Below are 22,880 nucleotides of genomic sequence, written 5' to 3' on the forward strand. Positions count from 1 at the left end.
CACATCACAAAAACCAAATTTGCTACTATATAGCCAAGACTTCTACTGACAGAGATTGACTTTGCTTTTAATAAATGCCTTTACGCACACCCTGTGCCTACTTTCATCCAGGTAGCCCCAGGACCATTTTAATATCCTGGCTCTACTATTTAACTTTCAAAAGGATTACTCAGTTACCATGATGTCACTCCCAAATGACTAGGTTACATGTAGTAAAGACAGCTCAGATTAAAATAGCTTTGTGCATGCTCACTCACACTAGAGATGGGTGTGTACGGCAGAGGAGGTGGCGGTTCAAGGCCTCCAGTCTTAATCTCCCTGAGAAACCAGCCTATTTCCATTTCACCAACACAAGGAAGAATCTCCCGAATTATTCAGAATGAGCCCTATTCCAAGCTTTCTCCTCTATGGGCCATCTCCACACAGGGACTCAAGAGATTTCTCAGCCCCAACATCTGTCAGTTTTTAGCCCAGGAGGCAGATGGTCTCTATCCTGAGGCTTACAGGTCCTCTGTTTTAAAGACATTACTTAGGCTTCTGATAACAGGATATACGTGTAAAGAGAAGCAAGCAAAGCCATAAAAGCACATAATGTTCTACTCCCTCACTGTGAACTCACTGACACACACACACCTCTCCCAGTGTTGACCAGTTACAGCCTGAATAGCCCACGCCTTCCCAAGGAGCATACGCTCCATATTCTAACAAGTTATTTTTTACAAACTTCTTTTGAAATTTACTTTTTGCACTCTCACACATTTCTGTCATTCCTTTCTTCCTCCCTCCTTCTTCCCTCATGAAAGAGCTACATAGTCAAGAGGCAAAACAATCTGTAATCCCCTATTGTAAGCTTCACACTAGAGGCTAAAAGCAACATTTTGAAATGTGCATATTCCTGCTCATGTCCTCTTCATCTGGTAGCTTTAATAAGGTACACGATGAACACGGAGTCTGCGAGAACACACTGCCCTGGTGTAGGGCGGCCAGGCTCTCCGGAGAAATCACTCAGTGAGTTGCTGGAAGCTCCTGGCCTGGTGTCTCAGCTTTCTCCTCTTCCCTGGGAGCATCCCTCACTAGGCTGGGGTGAGGAAGACTCAGGAGTGAGGGCCTCACGGAGCAGGACCAGTGTGAGAGCTAACTCGGAGAGAAGGATGGAAAGGCAAGCCCCGCAGTGACGCGCAGTCCTGTCCTGCCTGCAGAAAATACAGTCTAGAGAACGAAGAAAGGAGAAGGATGAAAGGAAGCAGTTATGAAACAGGCCTGGGCAAAGCAAGGAGTGGGAGGAAATGGGTGCAGACTCGGGAGGGGCAGAGCCTGCAGGTCAGGCGTGGAGAGGATGAGAGGAGCAGCAGCACGACGTGCGCCAGGTTTCAGCTGTGGAATAGGCTGCAGGGGAAAGGCAGGGTACCCGAGGCTCAGGCCCAGGAGCAGACAAAAGTGGTGGTGGGTGGGGGCTAGAGACGCTCAGAGCCAGGGATTTAAAGAAAAAGAAACCCTAACTGTAAACAGGTCAGAAAGGAGATACTCATAAGACTGTGCAAAGGAGTGGAGCTTTCAGAGAGGAGGTGAAAAGGAAACTGTCATTGCCTATTTGGGCAATGAAGCAGACAATAAAGTGAGCAACAGTGAGTAAGGGGATATGATTCAGGAAGAGGGCTGACGGGCCAGCTGTGAATGCACAGAAGCTAAGACACAATGATGTGTCACTGCTGTATTTAGCTACCCACAGAGAGCGGTTACCACCCACGGTCTCCAATTCCTCACTTCACTACTGTTTTCTGGCTCATCACCCCCCACCCCCAACCCATCACTCTGCTGCTGCTGCTATGCTGAAGTCACGCATGACCTCCCAGTTGTCAGACACAGCGCACACGTTCGTGTCGTCTCTCTGTGGAGTAGCAGTGTTGACCATTCTTGGGATTTCTGTGAGAACACTGTGGACTTCCTTCCTTCTTATGGGACTCTCCTCGAAGTCTCCTTTCCTTTTTCTATCTGCATCTCTGCCCATTCCTTAAATGGGCATCTTTAACTCTCTCACAGATTAATCCAACATATTTCTCACATGGTCCTAATGATGACTCCCAAGCCTATTATTTCTGGTCCAGCCTCCCTGAGTGCCCTGGACCTACACACCCAACTACCTGCCTAGGGGCTCTTTATTTCCTGCCTCAGAGCCTTTGCCCTTCCCAGATGCCTGCTTCCAAACTCTTCCCACAGATGACTCCTTCTCATCCTTTAAGTCTCCCATTAAATATTACCTCCTCAAGGGGCCAGCCCGGTGGTGTGGCGGTTAAGTTCGCACGCTCTGCTTCGGCGGCCCGGGGTTTACTGGTTCGGATCCTGGGTGCGGACCTATGCACCGCTCATCAAGCCATGCTGCGGCGGTGTCCCACACAGAGCAACTAGAAGGATGTACAACTATGACATACAACTATCTACTGTGGCTTTGGGGAGAAAAAAGGAAAAAAGGAGGAAGACTGGCAACAGATGTTAGCTCAGTCTTCCTCAAAAAAAAAGAAGAAGAGCTCTCTTAAATATTACCTCCTCAAAAGATGTTCCCTGACCACATTATCTAAAGTAGCACTTACACTGTTCTCTCTCTTCTCAGCTCTTGCTTATAGCCTTCAGAACACTGACCACCATTTGGCAACTGACTTATTTAGATGCTTGTTTATTTGTGAGGTCTAAGCACTCTGTCCTGTTCACTACTATATCCCTTGCCCAGCACAGGATATTGGTGTTGCAGATATTGGCTGAATGAAGGAATGAATGCTCCATTGTACTCAATATACAACAGATGCTCAATAAACCCAGATTAACTGAGCTTCTGGGGATAAAGGGGTGATAAATCTTCCCCTCCCCAACTCTTATATGTATAGGTGGTCCCTCCATCTCCCTGGTGCCCCAAGTCAAAAATCCCATTGCCATGTGGAATCTTTCTTCATCCCTCAGAGCCAATGGCTCATCAACTTCTATCAATTTTATATTCTTAATATCTCTCAAAGGCATAATCTCACTACATTCTTTGCTCAGGCCTGCAAAACCCTTTAGATGGGCTTCTGCTATAACTTATGAATTGGTTTCTAGGTCTCACACTCCCCTCCCAGCCCTAAACTCCCCAGTGCTGCTAGACGTGTCTCACTCTCTAGATAAAGGCCAAGATCCACAAACACCAAGCACCTCGACTCTCCTCCTCAGCCTCATCACCCACTACTCACCCCCTTGCTGTAATGATAGTAACAATATTAATAGTTAGGATTTATGTTTTTAGGAGTTTTTATGGGCCAATCATTGCATTAAGCATTTTACACATATGAACACATTTTAATCTTTACAACAACCCTATAAGTAATTTACTTAACCCTATTTTATCGGTGGAGCAATGGAAGTCCAAAGAAGTTAACTTACACAATATCATTCGAACCCAGGTGGACCGGCTTCAGATCAACTCTCTTAAGCATTGTGCTATACTATATCACCTCTTCAAACTCCATGCTTCAACAAAACTGAGTTCTGGTCTTTTATGCTTCAGCAATACCGAGCTACGTACAGTCCCTTGAACTCTGTATTGCCAAGGCCACTATGCCTTTGTATACGCCATTTCTTTGCCCCTTGGGAAGGGCCCCTCCTTCTGTCTGATAAATACCAACCCATTCTTCAAAACCTCCCTAATGTGCTGTCTTTTCAGTGTGGTGCCTCTCCTCTCCCTGAGACCAAAGTCTCTCTTACCCCTTGACCACTCCTACAGCTTATGTGTACCTTGTAAATACTCCTCTATTGCCATGGTTTGCAATGATTCATTTGCATGTCTTCACTGAAGGTAATCCTATGGCTTTCAGCTTTGGGTCACAGTGCCCAGGCACACAATAGATGCTCAATAAATGTGGATTTAACTGGGCTTTCAATAAAAGGGTTGAGTATAAGTTCACTAACACTCCACCTGTCAGGGCAGGAGAGAGGTGTATTCTCCATACTCTTTAAAGACATATATTCATGAGCAAAACAAAAAGAAAAACTCACCAAACAGTACAGATGTGTCTAAAGGGAAGATGCAGCATGCATAAAAATTCAATACATTCTAACAACTACAGCAGTTAGTTTAAGATCCCTGAATGTACCTGCTGTTCATAGCAACTGCTGAGGAATGTGATTTCAGCAAGACAAAACAAAACCAAAAAAGACTTTTATCCCATGGGTTCTCAGAAAAATACATTTGGAAACTTGCTGAAAGTGATTAACTGAGTCACAAACTGCCCACTGGCATGGATAAGAGTTTTACTGATTTGGATGTCACTGAGGTTTAGAGATCATCGCTTAAGCCCAATGAAAATATGACATTTCTGACCACTAAGGTTAAGATTCAAGCATCTTCCGGATTTTCTAGGCTGTGCTTCAGCAAAACGAAAGGTGTACCTCAAAACTGAGCAGCAACATTTAGAAATCAATGATAGCCCCTTCTTTACAGCGTGACATAGAGGAGATATAAGTGAAAGAGAAGCTTGGTCCCTTCTCCTCAAAAGTTTTTAATCCAACAGGAAAAGAAAAGATGTTATAAACATAAGCGGTAACATAAAGCAGGCAAACTAATTTCCATTCTGAGTTGTGAGCAGATCAAGTCAATGGAATATCCACAGATCTATGAAATTTACAATCTCTAAAGCACACAATCATTACTTCAGTTTAAAACAACAAATTTTGGTTGAAATAATCTGTCCATTCAGCCTAGATTTCTGTCCCTCAAAGCAGCAGGTCGATGGTTGTATTGAGATCGCCTTGAGGAAATAAGGGAGGGGGAGAGAAGGCCAAAGCCAGTCATAAAAAAGGAACCGTTTCCAATGGAACATGTGAGCTTTACAGCAAAACAGCAGACAAAGTCAGTGTGCATCCAGACAACCCAATGTCTGCAACCCAATGTCTGTCAAGACAAAAAGAATGAGAAAAACAATATATCGTCTTTGGGACACAGCACAAGGAACCCAGGCTTTCAGTTCATCAGTTCTGTGTAAGAATCTAGACCTCAAATTAACTCTGTAGGCTCCTTTCCCCAAGAACTCAGGGAGTTGTAGGCCCAGGTAGGGCTCTGAGTTGAAAGAGAAAGCTTCCAAGTTTTCCTGTGACAGGGCAAACCAATAAACTAGTGCCATGCTGAACGGGCAAGGCAGATGTGACGGAGCAAACCAAAAGGCTTCCATGATGACAATCTCTACCATAACATAGATTTAAGGGAAGAGTCTGAAACCATTCAACCTCTCTTTCTTTTGTCTAAGTGGTACAAACATCCTATCCCTAGGAGCTCTAAGATGCTCATTCACAGGCTCAAAGCTGGGTTTTACTCTTTGATAGATGCAAGAAGTTGATGTTAAAGAAAAGGGTAAGAAGAAATTCTCTGGATTACAACGTTAATCAGAACAAATAGCCGGGATCAAATGCACAAAAGGAATGATCAGACAAAACCAGTGTGTGGAAAGGAAGCTAGGCTTGGGCAGGAGAGATATTCCCAGGGCTAAGGCATGTCCAAATGAGGGAGAGGGCTAGGCACCCTCGCCTGGACACTGGGCACACCCTCCATGAAGCTGGCGAAAGGAGAGGACAGCTTGGGAATGGCAAGGTCCTTTGGAAAGAACAGATTTGGGTAAACCGATCAGCCATGTAAGGAACAGTGTTAACGTGGGTCTTGGAGGAGGAGACAGACTTTAGAACAGTTAAGGGAGGTCACAGAATGGGAAGAGTCACACTGTAAGCATATGCTACATGTCCTTAGGGAAGGACATAGAGCCAGATTTGATCAGTGTATAACAGGAGACTACAACAGCCACATACACTGTCCTGGAGAGGAGGACACCGCCCTTCATCTTTCCTACCCTACATAACAAATATAAAGTAGTGCTGGCCCTTTGAGACCAACAATGAGTAGATGTATGTAGATGATCTTCAGGACACATATTCCCAAACTCCACGAATCCCGGAAATCCCCAGTAACAAACAGGCTATGACAACCTTTACTCTTAGAAGGGAGGGAAGAAAATCCACCTCCCTCTCTGTTTCACCAAACTGAAGATATGGGTCCCTGACCTGGGGAGTGGAGACAGCCCTCCCACACTCTCCCACTTTGCTGGGAAGAACCCAGGTTACTTTAGAACCTAGGCTCTCTGCCAGCGTGAGCTGTTGGAATCGGACTGTTGCAGGCTGGACTGCTGGAAGGCCAGGGTGAAACCAACCTGAGAATTCTTCATGCATTTGACTCTCTCAATAATACTATCAACAGGTGGGTGAGGGGAAGAAAGGCTCTAGCCGCTTGTCAGGTTCAGACACACAGGCGTGATGCCAGAGCAGACTTATTTTTCCAAGAAGTGGCTCTAGTGAGAGCACAGACTGCATGACAGCCAGGACAACACCACTCAGACTAATATTTAAGGGCCCCTGACAAACTGAAAAAGTAAGAAGTTATAGGACGTACCGCCCCGAGGAGCAGTGGCCTTGTTTACACACAGCATGAATCTCTTCAACTGATTAGTTGTTTTGGGGGCTTGGTACATGGATGACAAAGCTTGAACAAAAATGACCAATACCAAAAGAGAATGTCTCTGAACATACATAGCAGAATGATAAAAGCATAGCCACCTTATTTAAGAGGCACTTTAGAATCTAGCATGGTTTAGTGGCACAAACACTGTTCAAGTTGCATTAAAAGCAAGCATGACTTTAAAATCTCCATGATATCACACATGTACATGTATGTGTTTTACATATGTGTACGTGTGTGTGTATAAACAGGGCATGTGAGAGTATTCTAGAACACTTCTGAAATGTAGGAAATACCATGGGAAATTTCAAAAGGAAAAATTACTAAGTCTTCCAAAGTATTGTGTATCTGCATTTACGCTACAAAACGTTATAGGTATAACCCGACAGAAGGAACCGTTTTCTTGTGTTCTTTGAACACTGGAGCAGAGAGATTATGATGCCCCAAATCTGACAGCCAGCATCCTGTTTATTGACTGCACCATTGCTCTCATGCATGTTCACGTGTACGTGCAAGGCAACTTTTAAAGAAAAACAGAATCTGTATTTACACAACTCAGAGGGTGTGCCCCTCTAAAACCACAATAATGCCACCTCCCTGTGCTGGACACAAATGTGGAGAGAGGAGAAACACCCCCTTTAAAATCACATTCTCTCAACCCAACTGTCAGCAACTAACTCTGACCTGCCTTTCATTTGTGGCACGAGCTTCACCTTGATTTTTGAAGTCTTTTTCCCCCCCACTTAATTCTGTCAAATATATGTTACAAAGTGAAAAGGCCAGTCCCCTATTAGAAATAAATGTCAGCAAGCCAGTAAAAAAAACAAAATGGCAAAGTTATGCAGACCTGTCTCTTTAAGCAGACAATATGAAACAGGCTAAGTTGAGCTATCTTTGCATTGTACATCTGCATCTTATAAAGGTCAAATATTTAATAGAGGGGAACATCTGAAAGGCTCTACAAAGAGAGGCAGAAGCCCTGAGGTCTGGGTAAGCGAAATGGATAAACACGATTAGATCAAAGAGACAGACTAGGACAAAGTATCTCCTCCCCCTTCCCTTTTTCTCTCCCCACCACTCACAACTCAACGTCCCATTATCCACATTTCAAAAGAAGAACTCTGGAAGCACATTCATCAGAATTACCCAGGAAATCTGAGAGCAGGAGGGACTACCTGAAACAGTGCCCCCCTGGCAGGGTATAAACTTTTCAAACTGTCACCCAATAAACAAAACCCCAGTTGCTAAGGGAGCTCCGGCAGTCGGGCGCCTCAGAAACCAAAGCATTCCCTCTCCAGGCAAAGGATTCCCCCGTTTTTACCTTTGTGTCCGCCGAAGCCTGTTCCCACTCCTCAAATGGGGCAAAGTAAAGTTTGAGAGCACAGTCCAAAAATTGGGGTCAGACATATCCATTTCTTTCTCTCTTCAATTCACTGCGGGTTCAAGGCCATAAGGCCAAAACGGGGAGGGGGGAAAAAAGAAAAAAAGATCCCAATTATCTACTCACTCCCTCCAGAGGAAGCGTGCTGTGAACTGTGACCTCAAGAAAACTTGGAGCATATCTGAGAAGTACCCGTCCCAGCCTTTAATTAGCACACAGCCATTTCTCCGAGGTTCGGGAAACTTATTTCCTCTTAGGTTTGCCCTCTCCTGGTCAACCCTGGCCAGCTGCAAACAGTCATTACAAGAGTTGGGCCGTGCGTTCTGCTCAAAATGCTGTCTGTGTGTGATTCAGTCCAAGGTACTTTGTCATCTGTTTGGCAGATACCATTTGCAGCTCCTGCGGGGAGGAGGGGGGAGACGACTATTTTAAGTCTTTGGTTCCGGGAGGCTGTTGCTTATCGACAAAACCATTCAACATCCGAACATGCCCAGTGCTGAGTTTCCTTTTGGTATCTACATACAAGGAAAGGAATTTAAATAGAAAAGGCTCCTCGTCTTCTGCCTCCTCAAAAAACGGAAACTTACAAAAAGCACTTTGAGCAAACTGGCCTATTGGGGGACTCGAGCCGGACACCTTTGTGCAGCCTCCCCGCCTCCCGCTGGAAGGGGCTGGGCGCGCGGACCCTTCCCCGGGCAGACACTCCCAGGAGCGGGGCCTCATGGGAAAGGGGGCAGGCGGAGACCTGTGCGAGCCCCGGGGAGGCCGGGACACCGAGCATCCGAGCATCGCCGCCGCCGCCGCCGCGCCCCCGGCCCGCAGCCCCAAATGGATCATTCCCCTAAAATAAATAAATAAATCGAGTGGTGGCTCCGGAACACCGTGAAGCGTGCGTCGCGCACACCTGAAGGCTGGTTTGTGATTCACTGCAGAATGGATCACCAATAAAACACTCCAAGGAAGTCAGTAATAACTCTTTCCCCAGACGCTGTTTGTGGTGTAGGAAAAGCACGCCAATGGGATGTCACGCTCACCTAAAACCTCAGTAAACTAAATTTACGCGTTTACAGCCACTTGATAAATTACTAGAGTAGACACCTGTTTGGCTGCAACGACCTGTCTAGGGAATGGTCAGCCATTACCTGTAAAGACACTAGCTGGCATTCATTTAACAAATGCTAGAATTATTTTCCTTCCAAGTGGTTAGAGCTTGAAACGAAGGAATGAAGGGGAGGTTGAGTTAATGTTATTGTTATTCATTTTGAAGAAAGGCATGGTATTCAAATAACTCCCCAAACCCACAAATGCCTGTGTAAAAGTATATAAAGAAAAAATTAGAATTTAAAGTAACGGCCCAAAATCTGGTGTAATATGGCAACAGATACTAAACTAAAAAAAAAAATTTTAAGCAAAAGTCACTTGTTAAAAAATAGTTTGGTTCATCCAGTAAATAGTGGGAACAAACTGCTTAGAGAAATATGAGGGTGACTATGAGGGGGTCAGCTGACAAGGGAGGAGGGCAAACAAATAAGAGAAGTCCACCATGGGGTCCTCTGTGTCTACTTCTTGTGACCCAGAGACCCCAAGGAATCTAAGAATTGCTGATAATAATTCTTATACAGGACTTTCTTATACATCATCTCCTCACATTTTCATAGAGCCTCTGCTCAGACCCTTGAAGTAGACGAAGATAGAGAAAGAAGGCAATATTTTCTCATTTTGCAAGTGACAAAATACACTTGACCAGATGCTTAGGGGCTTGGTCCAGTATTTTTTGCCCCATACTAAGCCATCTCTTCTTTTTAAAAATGTATTAAGTATTAAAAAGGTACTTTTTATAGGCCAGAACAAATACAGTACCTAAGCTCTAAAGCAGAGTTTCTCAACCTCAGCACTATTGACATTTTAGGCTGGATAACTCTGTTTTGTGGGAACTGTCTTCTGCATTGGAGCGTGTTTAGCAGCAACCCTGACCTCTATCCACTAGATGCCAGTTGTGACAATCAAAAATGTCTGCAGAGGGGCCAGCCCCGTGGTCTGGTAGTTAGGTCGGGCGCACTCCGCTTCAGTGGCCCAGGTTAGCGGGTTCAGATCCCCAGCGCAGACCTACACCACTCATCAGCCATGCTGTGGCAGCAACCCACATACAAAATAGAGGAAGATTGGCACAAATGTTAGCTCAGGGCTAATTCTTCAGTGAAAAAAAAAAAAAACAATGTCTGCAGACATCACCAAATGTTCCTTGGGGGCAAAATCACTCCTGGTTGAGATCACGGCTCTAGATAAAGGCTCCCTCCAAGAAAGGGGGCATAGAGCATTGGTTAAGAGCAAAAATCTTGGATTTGAATTCTGCATCCAACAGTCACTGTGACTTTAGGCAAGTCACTTAATCTGTGCTTACTTCTCCCATTTTTATGGTGACCATAATAGGACCAACCTCTAGAGGTTGACAAACATAAATGAGATGACATACATAAACCCCTTCATGCAGTATCTAGTATACACTGTACATAAATGTCCACAATAGACAGAAGCTAAAAGAATACCATGCTGAGAGGTGTAAGACTGGAGTAGGGGGCATCCCACATGGTGCCCTCCACTTTCATGCTACCTCGAACATGCCTGTACTGAGCTGCTGGTCACACTGTATTATAATTGACTGTTTATGGCTGTCTTCCCTATTAGTCTATGAGTTCCTCAAAGCTAAAGCCATGTTTTATTGATCTCTGTATTTCCAAAATCTGACAGTTACTGATTCATATAAGCATTTCATAAATGCTTTTTGAATGGAGACACTTCAGATGCCCAGGTATCTATTCTTTAAGATGCCCTGAAATTATCAGTATTAACAAGTCAACTATTTTCTCAAAGAATCCTGCATTCTTAAGAATCCCATGAGGATATTTTTAAATTCTAAAGACTTTCTCTTATTGACTCATTTTTATCTATATTCTATAACTGGAAACAGAAGTGTAAACATTCCTCAGGTCTTATCATGGATCTAAGAAATGTCACAAGCAAATCCAAGGGGCATTCTCTTTGAATCCCCCCTCCCTTCAATCCCCAATAAGCCCAGGGAATAATTTTTGTGCTCAGTTTTAGGTATCTGAGTTTAACAGGGATAATTACATATTAGAGGCTGCCCAGAGAAGAGCAATCAAGATGGTAAAGGGGACTTGAAAGTGTGCTATATAAATTATGGGTTGAGGAATTCTGTGTTGAAAGTGGAGAAGAGAACATTTAGGAAACAAGTGACAGCTGTCCTCGAATACTGAAATAACTACAATGTGGAAGAGTCTTTGGGTCCAAAGATAAAAAGGGCTGAAACAACAAGGGAGCACTTCCTGTAAGGGTGTTGGAGTAGAGGTAACTTGAAGGAGATGCTGTGAGTGGGACTCAAGTTTCTGGATGGTTTCAAGACCTGAAGACTCTGTACCTCCCAACTGTTGTATTCTCTATGGTCCTTCTAGAAAAGCCTATGTATTTGGGCAACACCCATAAAGATAATAGCAACTAAAATGGATAAATCGATGACATAAAACATTTATTTCTTCTCTTGATTGAATGATGCATATCCTGGCCTGTGGGCAACAGATGTCATTACTATCTCCAATCCTGTACATTTTGAGAAATCTACCATGCAGATTCTCAAAGGGATGGGTAAAGATATGAGTATTTTTAACTATGTATACTTTAATATGTTTTTTGCACTTAAAAAAGGCTTGGTAGAATTTGGATTGTATCCAAAATTAAAAAAATAAATAGGTAAAGTGCATGAGGAATCAGAAATGAACTAGTTAATATAGTGAAAGTAGCTAATATATTCCCACACTCCTTTAAGATAAGAATAGGTGTGGCATTAAAGTGTAACTTTTCTTCTAACCCGTTTGACTTGATTTGGGAACCTATGATTCACAAAGTAATGCAGTCAGTAAATAGAAGAATTAAAATTGTCAGAACTACTGACATTTTCCTACAGACAAAATAATTATATGGGCAGAAACTAGAGTATAGTTTAGTTGCAAATGTAGTAAAACTCTGGCTACAGAACTAAGAGGGAATTGAGATTATTGGAAATTCTTAAGACTATAGTTGGTCTAGGTCAATATACAGATATTCATCAAGATTTTCTACTTACTGCCCAACAACTAAGCCTACACAGCAATGGACAAGCTTTGTGATCCAGAATGCTCATTCACTGAATCAGGATGATATAATCTGCCATTGTTTTTAAGAGAAAGGTAAATGGGATTAAAAAATAAGCTTGTCACACTACTGAAATGCTAGCTTAGGACAAAATGAGTATTTAAGAAAGGGTCAAATTCTTCACTATTCATCCCCCTTCCACATATAAAATATTCCAAGTCCTTTTCACTGACTTGAATTCTCCGCTCTACTTCTCAGCCTCTGACCCATGCCCATTCAGTAGAATTTTCCTCCACCCTACACAGAAGTGTTAAAGATAATATCCCTGGAGCCTTGCCTTGAGTTTAGACAGTATAGGAGACTAAGTTTTCCAGTGTAGGTATAAGGTTTGGGAAGCTGTCAGCTCCCTGCACTGACACTCTGGCCATACGGCCACATCCAATGAGAAGATGCTAAGGAAAGTGGGGTTGATATTGAGTTTCCAAATGTGTTCTACCTGATCTTGGCCTGGGCTGGGGATTCTACTATAAATTAACTTTGACCTCTGTCTACTCCCATCTTCAGAGCATAGAAGTGACTACCTCCCCAAGGCTGTCCACACCTACTGGTCTACTTGGATCACCTTCGAAATGCTGTCTGGAGAGTTTCACTCTAGGAGTGTGAATAGCAAACTGCCCATCCTGAAGCAGCAGTCCTTGTAATCACTGCACATCTTAAGAAATAAAGTTTAAAGACTGGGCTAGAAATGTGAAGAAAGTCACATCAATGGGGAGCAGATTGAAAGAAATCTCTTCTAGAGTTATTAAGCAAATTTTTTGCTCACATTACTAAAATATGAAGGAAGATAAAAAGATCAATGAAAATTAACTTCTAGGGATAGATTTGAATGCTGAAAACCAAGAGACAGATTTAAATAAGTAGGGTTATATCGACTCAGGAATGTTTAAAAAATTCTAAAAAAATATCACAAAGTAAGAGAGATTCAGATTTCTAAAGTGAATAGAGAAAACAAAAAAGACAAAATTAAATTGATTTATCTTTCCTGTTAGGTTGAGCAGAAAACTGCACAATTCCCAAGGGCCAGGTGAAGGATAAGGTTCCAAGAGGGAAAAGGACAGCTGAAGACTGGCCAGAATGGGAAGAGAATGTAACGCTTTCCTCAGATATTCCCTGGATCCCAGGAGAATCAGAGGCTCAGAAAATGTAGCAAATAACAATAACTTGATAAAATCTGAGAGGAGAGAACAGATAGATGTGGGAAACAAAGCGCTTTTCTCCTAAATTAATGACTCCTTGATTTGTATGATAGGGAAGTAGAATAGAACATGCATGATGGCAGCCCAGCACAGGGGACTGAGGAGAGTTCCATAACTACTGCTTGTAAGCATATCACCCTAGCAGTCCATCCTCTGACTTTTATGCAGAGGAAGGTCCTGGGAGAACCCCTCAGCTTATTCTGACGGAGTTCTACCCCCTGGGAGAGGAGCTGGACAGGCTGCCAGAAAAGGTACGTATGTCATCCATACAAGGCTGGAGGGGGTCATCCTGTAGGAAGGAGACTACCAGGAGAGAGCCAGCGATCAGTGTGTCTCTCCATTCTAAATCAACTGTCTGGAAGATCCATCAATAAGCCACACAGAGCACTAGCCTCTAACAGAGCTAGGCAATTCAATTACGGAGCAGAGAGAGCAAGGCTTGGAGATGAATGCCCTCATCTGACAAACAGGAATGCTAACTCCTATCTTGTTTTAAGACCAAACTTCCTTGCCACTTACTCTAGGCAGCCTTCCTGTGAGCCTCCTTATCCCCACTGGGTTAGGTATCCCTCTACTAGGCTCTGCTCCTGACAGCTCCTGCAGGAAAAGGGTTCTTCCACTGTATCAAATCAAAATCCGTTTGTCTGCAGATCAGTCTCCTTAGAGTAAGAGCTCTTTGAGGGCAGGGCTGTACCTTCCTCATCTTTAAATCCTCAATACACCCATCAGGATGAATGTTAAGACAAGAGAGAAAGGGAAGAGGGATTTGCTCAGGTTTAGAAAGATACCTGATAGCAAAATTAGGTCTAGAATCCCGATATTCTGAAGACTCACCTTGTATATGTTTTAAAAAGATTTTTCTGTCTATTCTTGAGTGTCATGAGTCTATTCCATTATCTATATACGCTGTACGTGTTACACAGGTCTATTGTCTCAGATTTCAAAATCTCAGAAAATAGAGACCAAACATATGCAGCTGTGTGCACGTATACATGTATATGTACATACCTAGTTTGTATGAAATGCTGAGTGCTTTTTGAGTGTAATAGTGACCCTCAGTTACTAATCATTGCATTAGACTCTCAATCTGGAGTTAACTTCAAGAACATGGTGTTTCTTGATCCAGAAGCTTGCGTCTAAAGTACATCATTTCTCATCCACCTCCTAAGTTTACATTTACAATTACAGTGCAATTATAAGGAGTGTCAATTTGGTTTAAGTGGGTCAGTGTAGTTATATTTAGCCCTTTAGTAGGTGACACTAAGACCTTTCTGTAATATAAGATTAAGGTTAATTTATCAGTTCTTCTCTTCTTGAATATTTTTCCAGATCAGACATCTAAAGTTATGGAAAATTATCCCATTAAACTAAGAGGTAAGTTTCCATTAAAGTACCACATAGGGAGCATATACAGACTGAGGTAGAAACCATGTGCTTCTGTAACAATCAGAATTTTATTCCATTGTTAAAGTTGATCCAAATTATTCCACAGATCAGAGGAGAATATGTCGATGAAGGCACAAAATTTTTTAGCTATGGAGTTCTCAAGTAAGCTTTAGTATCTATATCTATTGTTACGTCATTTTTATACCAAAAAAATTTTAAAAGAAATATTAATTCATAGGAGAATAAATAAGATGTTAGGCATGAAAAGTGTTCACTCTAGTTATCGTAGAAATGCAATTAAAACATCAGATATTTTTACCCATTTAAATGGCAAAGATTAAAAAAAGATAATACTGAATATGCTGGTAAAAGGGCAAGGAGATAAGTTCTCTCCACTAACTTTCCGGAAAACAATGTGGAGAATGGAAATACACACACACAGACACATACATTACTTCTACACAGACACATACACACAAATGTATATTGCATATATACACATATACATACAATATACACACAGAAATATATATTTGAACTATAAATTGACATCCTGGAATTTACACAAATATAATCAAGTATGTGCACAAAGGTTTATGCATACGGAAATTAATCTCAGAATTCCTTATAATAGCATAATATTGGGGGAAAAAACCCAAAGGTACAAGATAAGGGCAATTGTTAATAAATACTGAAACAGCCATAAAATGAAATATTATAAAACCAATAAAGACCACTGTGGTAGATGGAACAGATTCCAAAGATATCCAAGGTTCTAATTCCTGGAATCTGTGAACATGTTACTTTATATGTTAAGAGGGATTTTGTAGATGTGATTAAACAGACAAGGAGATTACCCCAGATTATCCAGGTAGGCCCTAAATGTAATCATTAAGTATCTTTATACGAGGGAAGCAGAGAGGGGGCCAGCCTGGTGGCATGGCGGTTAAGTGAGTGCGCTCCACTTCGGCAGCCCAAGGGTTCACAGGTTCGGATCCCGGGCATGCATCAACGCACCGCTTGTCAAGCCATGCTGTGGTGGCATCCCGTATAAAGTAGAGGAAGACAGGCACAGATGTTAGCCCAAGGCCAATCTTCTCAGCAGAAAGAGGAGGACTGGCATCGGATGTTAGCTCAGGGCTAATCTTCCTCACACACACACACACACACACAAAAGAGGGAAGCAGAGAGAGATTTGAGTACAGAAGGCGGCAATGTGACACTGAAGTAAAGATGCTATGCTGCAGGTTTTGAAGATGGAGGAAGGGGTCATGAGCCAAGAAATGAAGGACTGCAGCTCTAGTAACTGGAAAAGGTAAGGAAATGTATTCTATCCTAGTGTTTCTGGAGAGAGCTCAGCGCTGCTGACACCTTGATTTCAGTACACTTTGATTTTGTTACACTAGTAATCTGTTAGAGTAGCCAGAGGAAACTAAAACAATGTTTAAAAAAAATATGTAATAAATGGGAAATGCTCCTGAAATGTTTAAAAAAAGAAAAAGATGTTTAAGAAGGAGCTCTATGATATAAATTGTTTAAAATATAATATATATGAATTTATATGAATAAAAAAGGTGGAACTAAACAAAGTATTTTTAGTCGACATCTATGAGTGTGAGATTATGGTTGATTTTATTCTTCTTCATACTTTTTATATTTTTTTACAACGAGTCTATATTATTTTCAATTAGAAAAAAAACTAAATTTCCATAAGCCACAAATTTGACAGTATCTTTTTATCATAACCTAAAAGTTCAAGTTCCTGAGAATTTTAGAATACTTCGAAGAGTTTACAAACTTAGTAATACACACTTTTAGTTGGATAGTTTCATAAAATTTGATTGACATTTTTTGACAAACACAATAAAATGCATATGTAAAAGCTCCACAAACCTTAGAAATAGATACTAAAATTGCTTTTAAAAAGAAGTCTTTCCTACTCCCAGGAATTTTACAATATGAAAATGAAAAATCTCTGTTTTCTAGACATAAATCCTTACCTGCTATGGCAACTGGGCAAATGAGTATTTTCAAAGCTGACTGGGTTATAAATCCATACAGTGCTTTGTTTTTGGATAAATATATGTTATTATTTACACATTGGTCAGGCTGCACATTTCATGTGAGCAGCTTTGAATTCCAGACCTGCTTCACTACATTATGCTGTACATGACAGCTTTCTTCTTCCTTTGCTCAGAAAAATCATATACTCTTAAAAAGCAAGCTCAATTTTAATATTAGCCAAATATATATACAGTAAAAAATGATGTTCTTAACTTCAAAGAATTGTATTAGCTACAATTTGGGATTACCTCTCCCCTCTCCCCAACACACACAAACTTGTTATTTTCTATGAGGCTAGATAATTCAGATTTTACTGTCTTTGTTAGCTAGACCGTACGACTGAAAGGCAAAGACCAAGTTTCTGGTACCAACCATGGAAATATTCTTTGAACCAATGTATTGTCATACATGTCATAGAAGACAACCATATTCAAGTTCATAGTGATCAACAAACTTTCAAAAAGAAGTTATTCCAGTTAATAAGAGCTATAACAACAGCCAATCATGTCATCCAATAAAGGCACAGATGGGTGATGAATGAATATCAATATGAAACAGAATTATCTCTACCAGTCGCTCCTAGGAAATAAAGTACATAAAGAATTATAAAGAATGCCAATACACCAAGGATAAAAGAAAACCAAGGCCAGATGACATGTACACAGCAAAACAGAAAATTGAAGAGGGTAGAGCAAATCTCACTTAAAAGTGGCAGAAAAATACACTAGTTTGAAAAATTAGAAAACAGGAGAAAAGTAAACTGGGTAAGGTTTCACTGTACATGAAATGATAAAAGAACAATAGATTTTCATGTTTTCTTCCTGCTGGCCACACCCTGGTTATGGCCTCTGATGGGGCTCAGGGCAGGCTGCCCCAAAATACGCCCAAGTGGCATACTGATTATTTTGAATTAAAGTTACTTGAGAAACAGCCAATGCAAGAAGGAGACTCTGACCCTGCTCTCCGGCCCCCTGAAAGCAGGAAATGAATCTCCCATGTGAAAGGTATCCTCCCTGTGCCAAAAGGTAGAAAGACATCCTTATTGCCAGAGATAGGGAATTCAGGGCAAGGCAAGTTGTGTAAACAAACTTTGCTTCTTCACTAATTAGTGCCCAAGCCTAAGTTTCTCCGTCCTGTCAGTTCTTCACAAATTTATTGTTTCTTTGGTTAAAGCTCTATACACAGCCTTCTTTGGTCACTTCTTGGGTCCCATATCTAAGAGACCTCCATACATATGAAATTAATTTTTTTTTTCTCCTTTTAATCTGTCTTCTGTCAATTTAATTATTAGACCAGCCAAAAGAACCAAGAGGGGTAGGGTAAAACTTTTTCTCCCTAACACCTCTGTTACCTCTTGCCTGGATTAATACAACACCCTTCCCACTCCCCATTCCAAACTAGTCTTCCAAAGCTGCCCAGCTCCAACATGTGCATACAGTCATTTTACTCTCAAAGTTCAATGGCTCCCCACTGTTCTAGCAATATTTCTTCAAGTATGGTTTCTGTACTACCATCACTGAATTACCTAGAGTACTTGTTAGAAATGCAGATTTGGGGAGGCTTCGCCACACTCATGGATTTAGGATTTCTGGGAGCGAAGCCCAGGAATTTGCATTCTACCCAAGTGCCCAGGGGAGTCTTATGTGCATTCAAGTTGGAGAAGTTCTTCATAGGAAAATCAAAACCTCTTTAAATGGAATACTTTATGACGTGGTCCCTTATTATCTCTCTTGCCTCATCCTTTGACACATGTCCCCTTGTGTCCTCTTGTGGTTTATGCTCCAATAACAATAAAATATGTACTTGTCAGAAATATTGAATTACTTTAAGCTCCCCAGACACAGTAGCTCTGCCATACCTCACTGCCTTTGCACATCCTGTTCCCTGTTCCTAGAATTTCCACCTCCTCTGCCTGGAAAATTTCTCCTCATCTTTCAAGTATGAGCTGTAAGGTTACCTCTCCAGCAAAGTTTGCCTGACTTTCTCTTGCAGACATATGTGTTTTTTCTCCTGGATCTCTAATGAATTTTACGGATGTACGTGCCTCTTCTATGGCAGTCATTCTACTACAGCAGGACTGTGTGTTTATAGGTCCAATTCTCCACTAGGCTTTAAGCTCACCAAGTGCAAGGACAGTTACTATTCATCTGTGTATGGCTCGTAGTACACAGTAGCTACTCAGCAGAATCCTTGGCTGCACATTACTTTCTAAGGTTAGTTTAAAAAAACCCACATCTGTTATTTTTCTATTTCTCCAACTTCTACACACAAGCCCTAGGGGGATGCTTCCAAAACCATGTTGCCTTTTGTCAATTAGTTGGATGATTTGTCTTGTAAAGCACTGTCATTATTGACAATCTTCATGATGATTAGTAAAAAGAACAATAAAAGTTTAAGTCTATGATTTTTTTGGTAGATTTTAATGGTTCATTAAAAAATGAACCAAAAAACATTATTAGCTTTTTACTTTCCTTGACAATAAGTATGGCTGAAGTAAAGTGTTACTTTGTCTCCCCTGTAAAGATGGCTAAAAACAAGAACTCAAGGCAGGGTGACCTTTTTCCGAGGCTGGAAACTCAATCTTGGGGATATGATCAACACACACTCCCACTGCAGGGAACAGATGGGAATTGAGAGTGTCACAGCAGTAGTGCTCAAGGCTTGCGATCTGCTGGCTCCACCTCATAGCCTGGGGCTCCTGGCTCAGATATGTCAACTTCTACAGCAAAACCTTCCATCTCATTTAGGAGGAGTTGCAAAGATGAACAGGCACAGCTGATCTAAGCAATGATTGACGATCAGCTTCCTCTGTCCATCTCCTCTCCTAGAACTTCTCTTCCTTTTTGGCAAATGCCTATTCCTACATCTTGCTCTTATTCCACAGTCAACCAATCCCATCTAAGGGTTTAACAAAGAATTAATATTTTAGTTGCTAATGTTGAAGATGTGGCTATTCAGCTAAGTTTACATTTTAAAGAGGATTGAAAGTTTTAGAGACACGTACAAGGAGTAGGTATTGAGCAGAGCCCACCCACGACCACAGGAGTCCTAGTTTAGTGGATGACGCTACCTACCAGAACCTGGGACGGGCTTCCCAAAGAGTGCTGGCCATCACACCATCCCCCACCCCTTTTCATGAGAGAAAACCAGAAGTGAAAGTGCAAAACCTTCCACTGAAAGGGCTGTCAGTCCCTGATGTGGATACTACCGTCTCTTATCTTCCACATAGGCATTAAGGGTAAATGACTTATTTACTAATTATGCAGCCACCAAAAATGACCATTATAGATTATATAACAGCATGGTAAAATGTCATATAAAAAAAAACAACAGAGGGGCCAGTCTGGTGGTGTAGTAGTTAAGTTCTCGTGCTCTGCTTTGGCAGCCCAGGGTTCGCAGGTTCGGATCCCAGGCGCAGACCTACGCACCGCTTATCAAGCCGTGCTGTTGGCAGGCATCCCACCTATAAAGTAGAGGAAGATGGGCATGGATAGCCCAGGGCCAATCTTCCTCAGCAAAAAGAGGAGGATTGGCAACAAATGCTAGCTCAGGGCTAATCTTACACACACACACACACAAACACACAACAGAAAAAGTATAGCTATGGTATGATTACAATCATATAAACTCATGTATGCATATAGAAAAAGATTGGTAGGCATGACAGAAAACTGAAAACAGTTCATCCTAAGTGATTTGTTTTATTCTTTCATTTCTGCTATTATTGTTTTCATATATTATTAAAGCACATTATATATTTTAACAGTTATTTCCTGGTCTTTAGTAACTTGCCCCACAATTATATCAGTTTGTTCTACTGCCAACCCATCTTTCCTGAAGCAACTCCAACTGCCTTCAAATGACACTACTTGATGCAAACACATAGAAAAAGTGGGAGGGCCCAGGTTGTCTCTAGTGGGTGCTCAGGGAGGGACAACCTTCAACCGTTCAGAAACACTGAACTAGAAATTGCTAGAGGCTAAAAGATAAACATAATCATCATTGTACATCTTGAGTGGCATTTGACATTATTAAAGTCCTTTCTCTCCCCTTCAAAATAATCATTTCTTCTATTTATCCTTTGTTAGTGCCTAGTACCATAGCTTTAAGAACATTACTGCAGAATTCATGGCTCAGACAGATCCATCTAGTGATTCTGTCCCAGAAATGGGATCAGATATATTTCAGTGAGCTGCCAGGTATCCATAGAGTACCTAACAGTTGAAGTATTATTTGTTACTTTCAACTTTATTGGGGAAGTAAAGTCTGCTGCATGTAATTTTCATAACTGGAGAGCTCTGCCCAGTCTCCCAAACCAGAGAGGCTGTGTATGTGCTTTTAAAATATAAGCCAGGTAATAGAAGTTCTAGGTGGGTCTAATATGAATTCATCAACATGCAATCAATGGATTGAGCCCATTCGTTAACATAAGTATTCAAACAAGAACAATTTCAGAGGGGAAGGGGAGAAGTCTTCATGGTATCTCATAAATATGAGTCATGCCATCAATTACTGAATTCTTTTCAATGTGCTATTTCTAAGGGAAGTAAATGAAAGAACAAGTGGGAAACAATGAACAGATCAGAGTAGACAACCCAGACAGCCAGTTTTCACAAACACATAGTGAGTATCAGAAGAATGTCTCATGCCTGGAGTCTCTGTAACATCCTTCCTCCTACCCTACTTGCCACATCAGAGCAGATTAGGGCATAATTGCTTCTTCGAGTGAAGTAGCAATTTAAAGTCCTATATTTCAGAGTCAGTATGTCTTGAGAAGCTTTCACTGAAACAATTCTAAACCTTGCATATTTTTATTTTTCATCCAAAGAATCAGCAATTTAGGAGGGAATAACTAAAATCATAACATGCTATTCTCCTGGAAATAGCAAATAAAAAAATAATAACATCAGTTTCTCCAATGAAATCACATCTAGTCTACCTGTTAGATTCCAGAAAACTCTAGAATAGATTGATATCTAGAAGTTTCCAAGACCGGTTAAGTAACTTAAAAAAAAAAAAATCTCATGGAGCAATATAACCAGATAAATTTATCATCAACTGAGAGAAAAAGTAATATAGAATAGTTATGGTCATACTGCTCTTTAAATTTGGGTATGAAAACTGACTTCATAAATAGAATATACTTCTAATTAAAGTTTATTATTGATTTTAAAACAAAACTAATAGTTTCCAAGGCCATATAAAAATGTTTTTATTTCTTTGGTAAAAGAGAATAAGCAAAGCATGAGCAATAGAAATCCACTGATAATCCATAAATTTCACCTGATGAAATTATTTTAACTTCTTGCCACACTGAACCTTCCATAGAGCTGTCAACAACTGGAAAACTCTTAAGTCTGAATTTCTCTTCTTCTGCATCTCTCTGTGGAACCTGGGTGGGCTTGCTGGAGAGCAGAGAGATGCCCTAGGGTAGACCTAGAATAAAGCCGCAAAAGCAAAATTCTCAGCTAACATATATCTGGTCTTTGACTATTCTGGCTTGAACCACAGATAAAAAAATCAATGAAAATAAGACATAGAATACAAATATTTAAAACAAAGATTTAAGATAGATGGTCTAAAAGTTCTTTTATGTTTTAACTAAAAAACATTGATCATGTTTCCTTATGCTAGAAAAATGTTTCCTTCTTCCTTAAAAAAAACTTCTGCCTAGTATGAATATGTCTTTAATTGCAGACTCTTGGGAATGCCCTTAAAAAGTTTGTCTGAAACTGTATTACTTTCCTTAAAGGAGCTAGTTTCAAAATGTCAGTGGGGGCAAAAAATAACACTTTACGATGTAAAATAGTATTTTCACAGGGCTATGCTTATGTGCCAAGTGAGTTCTGGCCACATCCACACCTGTGTTGCTGTGGTGCCTCCATTCCCAAATACCAGAGACTCTGCCCAGTTTGCTCGAATAATCCTGGGCTGTCACATACTTCAATGAGACAGTGAGAACTCCAATTAATCAATGACTGAGCAAAATCGCTCTGAAGATAACCAGCTCTCCCCAGATTTTCTATACTGATACTATTTTTGAAGCCTTGAGAATAACTGGCTTCCTAAAGGGAAAATAAATTGCCGCAACCAGATTATGCACAAGGAGGGGCAAAGAGAGGGA

At 41.2% G+C, this 22,880-nt stretch overlaps 1 protein-coding gene across 7 annotated transcripts in view; it reads right to left on the reverse strand.

Moving 5' to 3' along the window:
* MAST4 (microtubule associated serine/threonine kinase family member 4) overlaps positions 1–22,880 on the reverse strand; it is a 545,073-nt gene that overhangs the window by 160,533 nt on the left and 361,660 nt on the right. Inside the window, exon 1 of one of the 7 annotated variants that reach the window (XM_058563946.1) lies at positions 7,845–8,406. The exons of 5 other annotated variants lie outside the window; for them this stretch is intronic. In XM_058563946.1, coding sequence (XP_058419929.1) covers positions 7,845–7,936 — 92 coding nt within the window. In that variant the 5' untranslated portion in view covers positions 7,937–8,406. Of the gene's footprint in view, positions 1–7,844; positions 8,407–22,880 lie in introns of those variants that run through there. One more of the 7 variants, XM_058563944.1, reaches the window with a different exon arrangement.

Source organism: Diceros bicornis, chromosome 20, assembly GCF_020826845.1.
Source record: "Diceros bicornis minor isolate mBicDic1 chromosome 20, mDicBic1.mat.cur, whole genome shotgun sequence".
NCBI classification, from domain to species: Eukaryota; Metazoa; Chordata; class Mammalia; order Perissodactyla; family Rhinocerotidae; genus Diceros; species Diceros bicornis.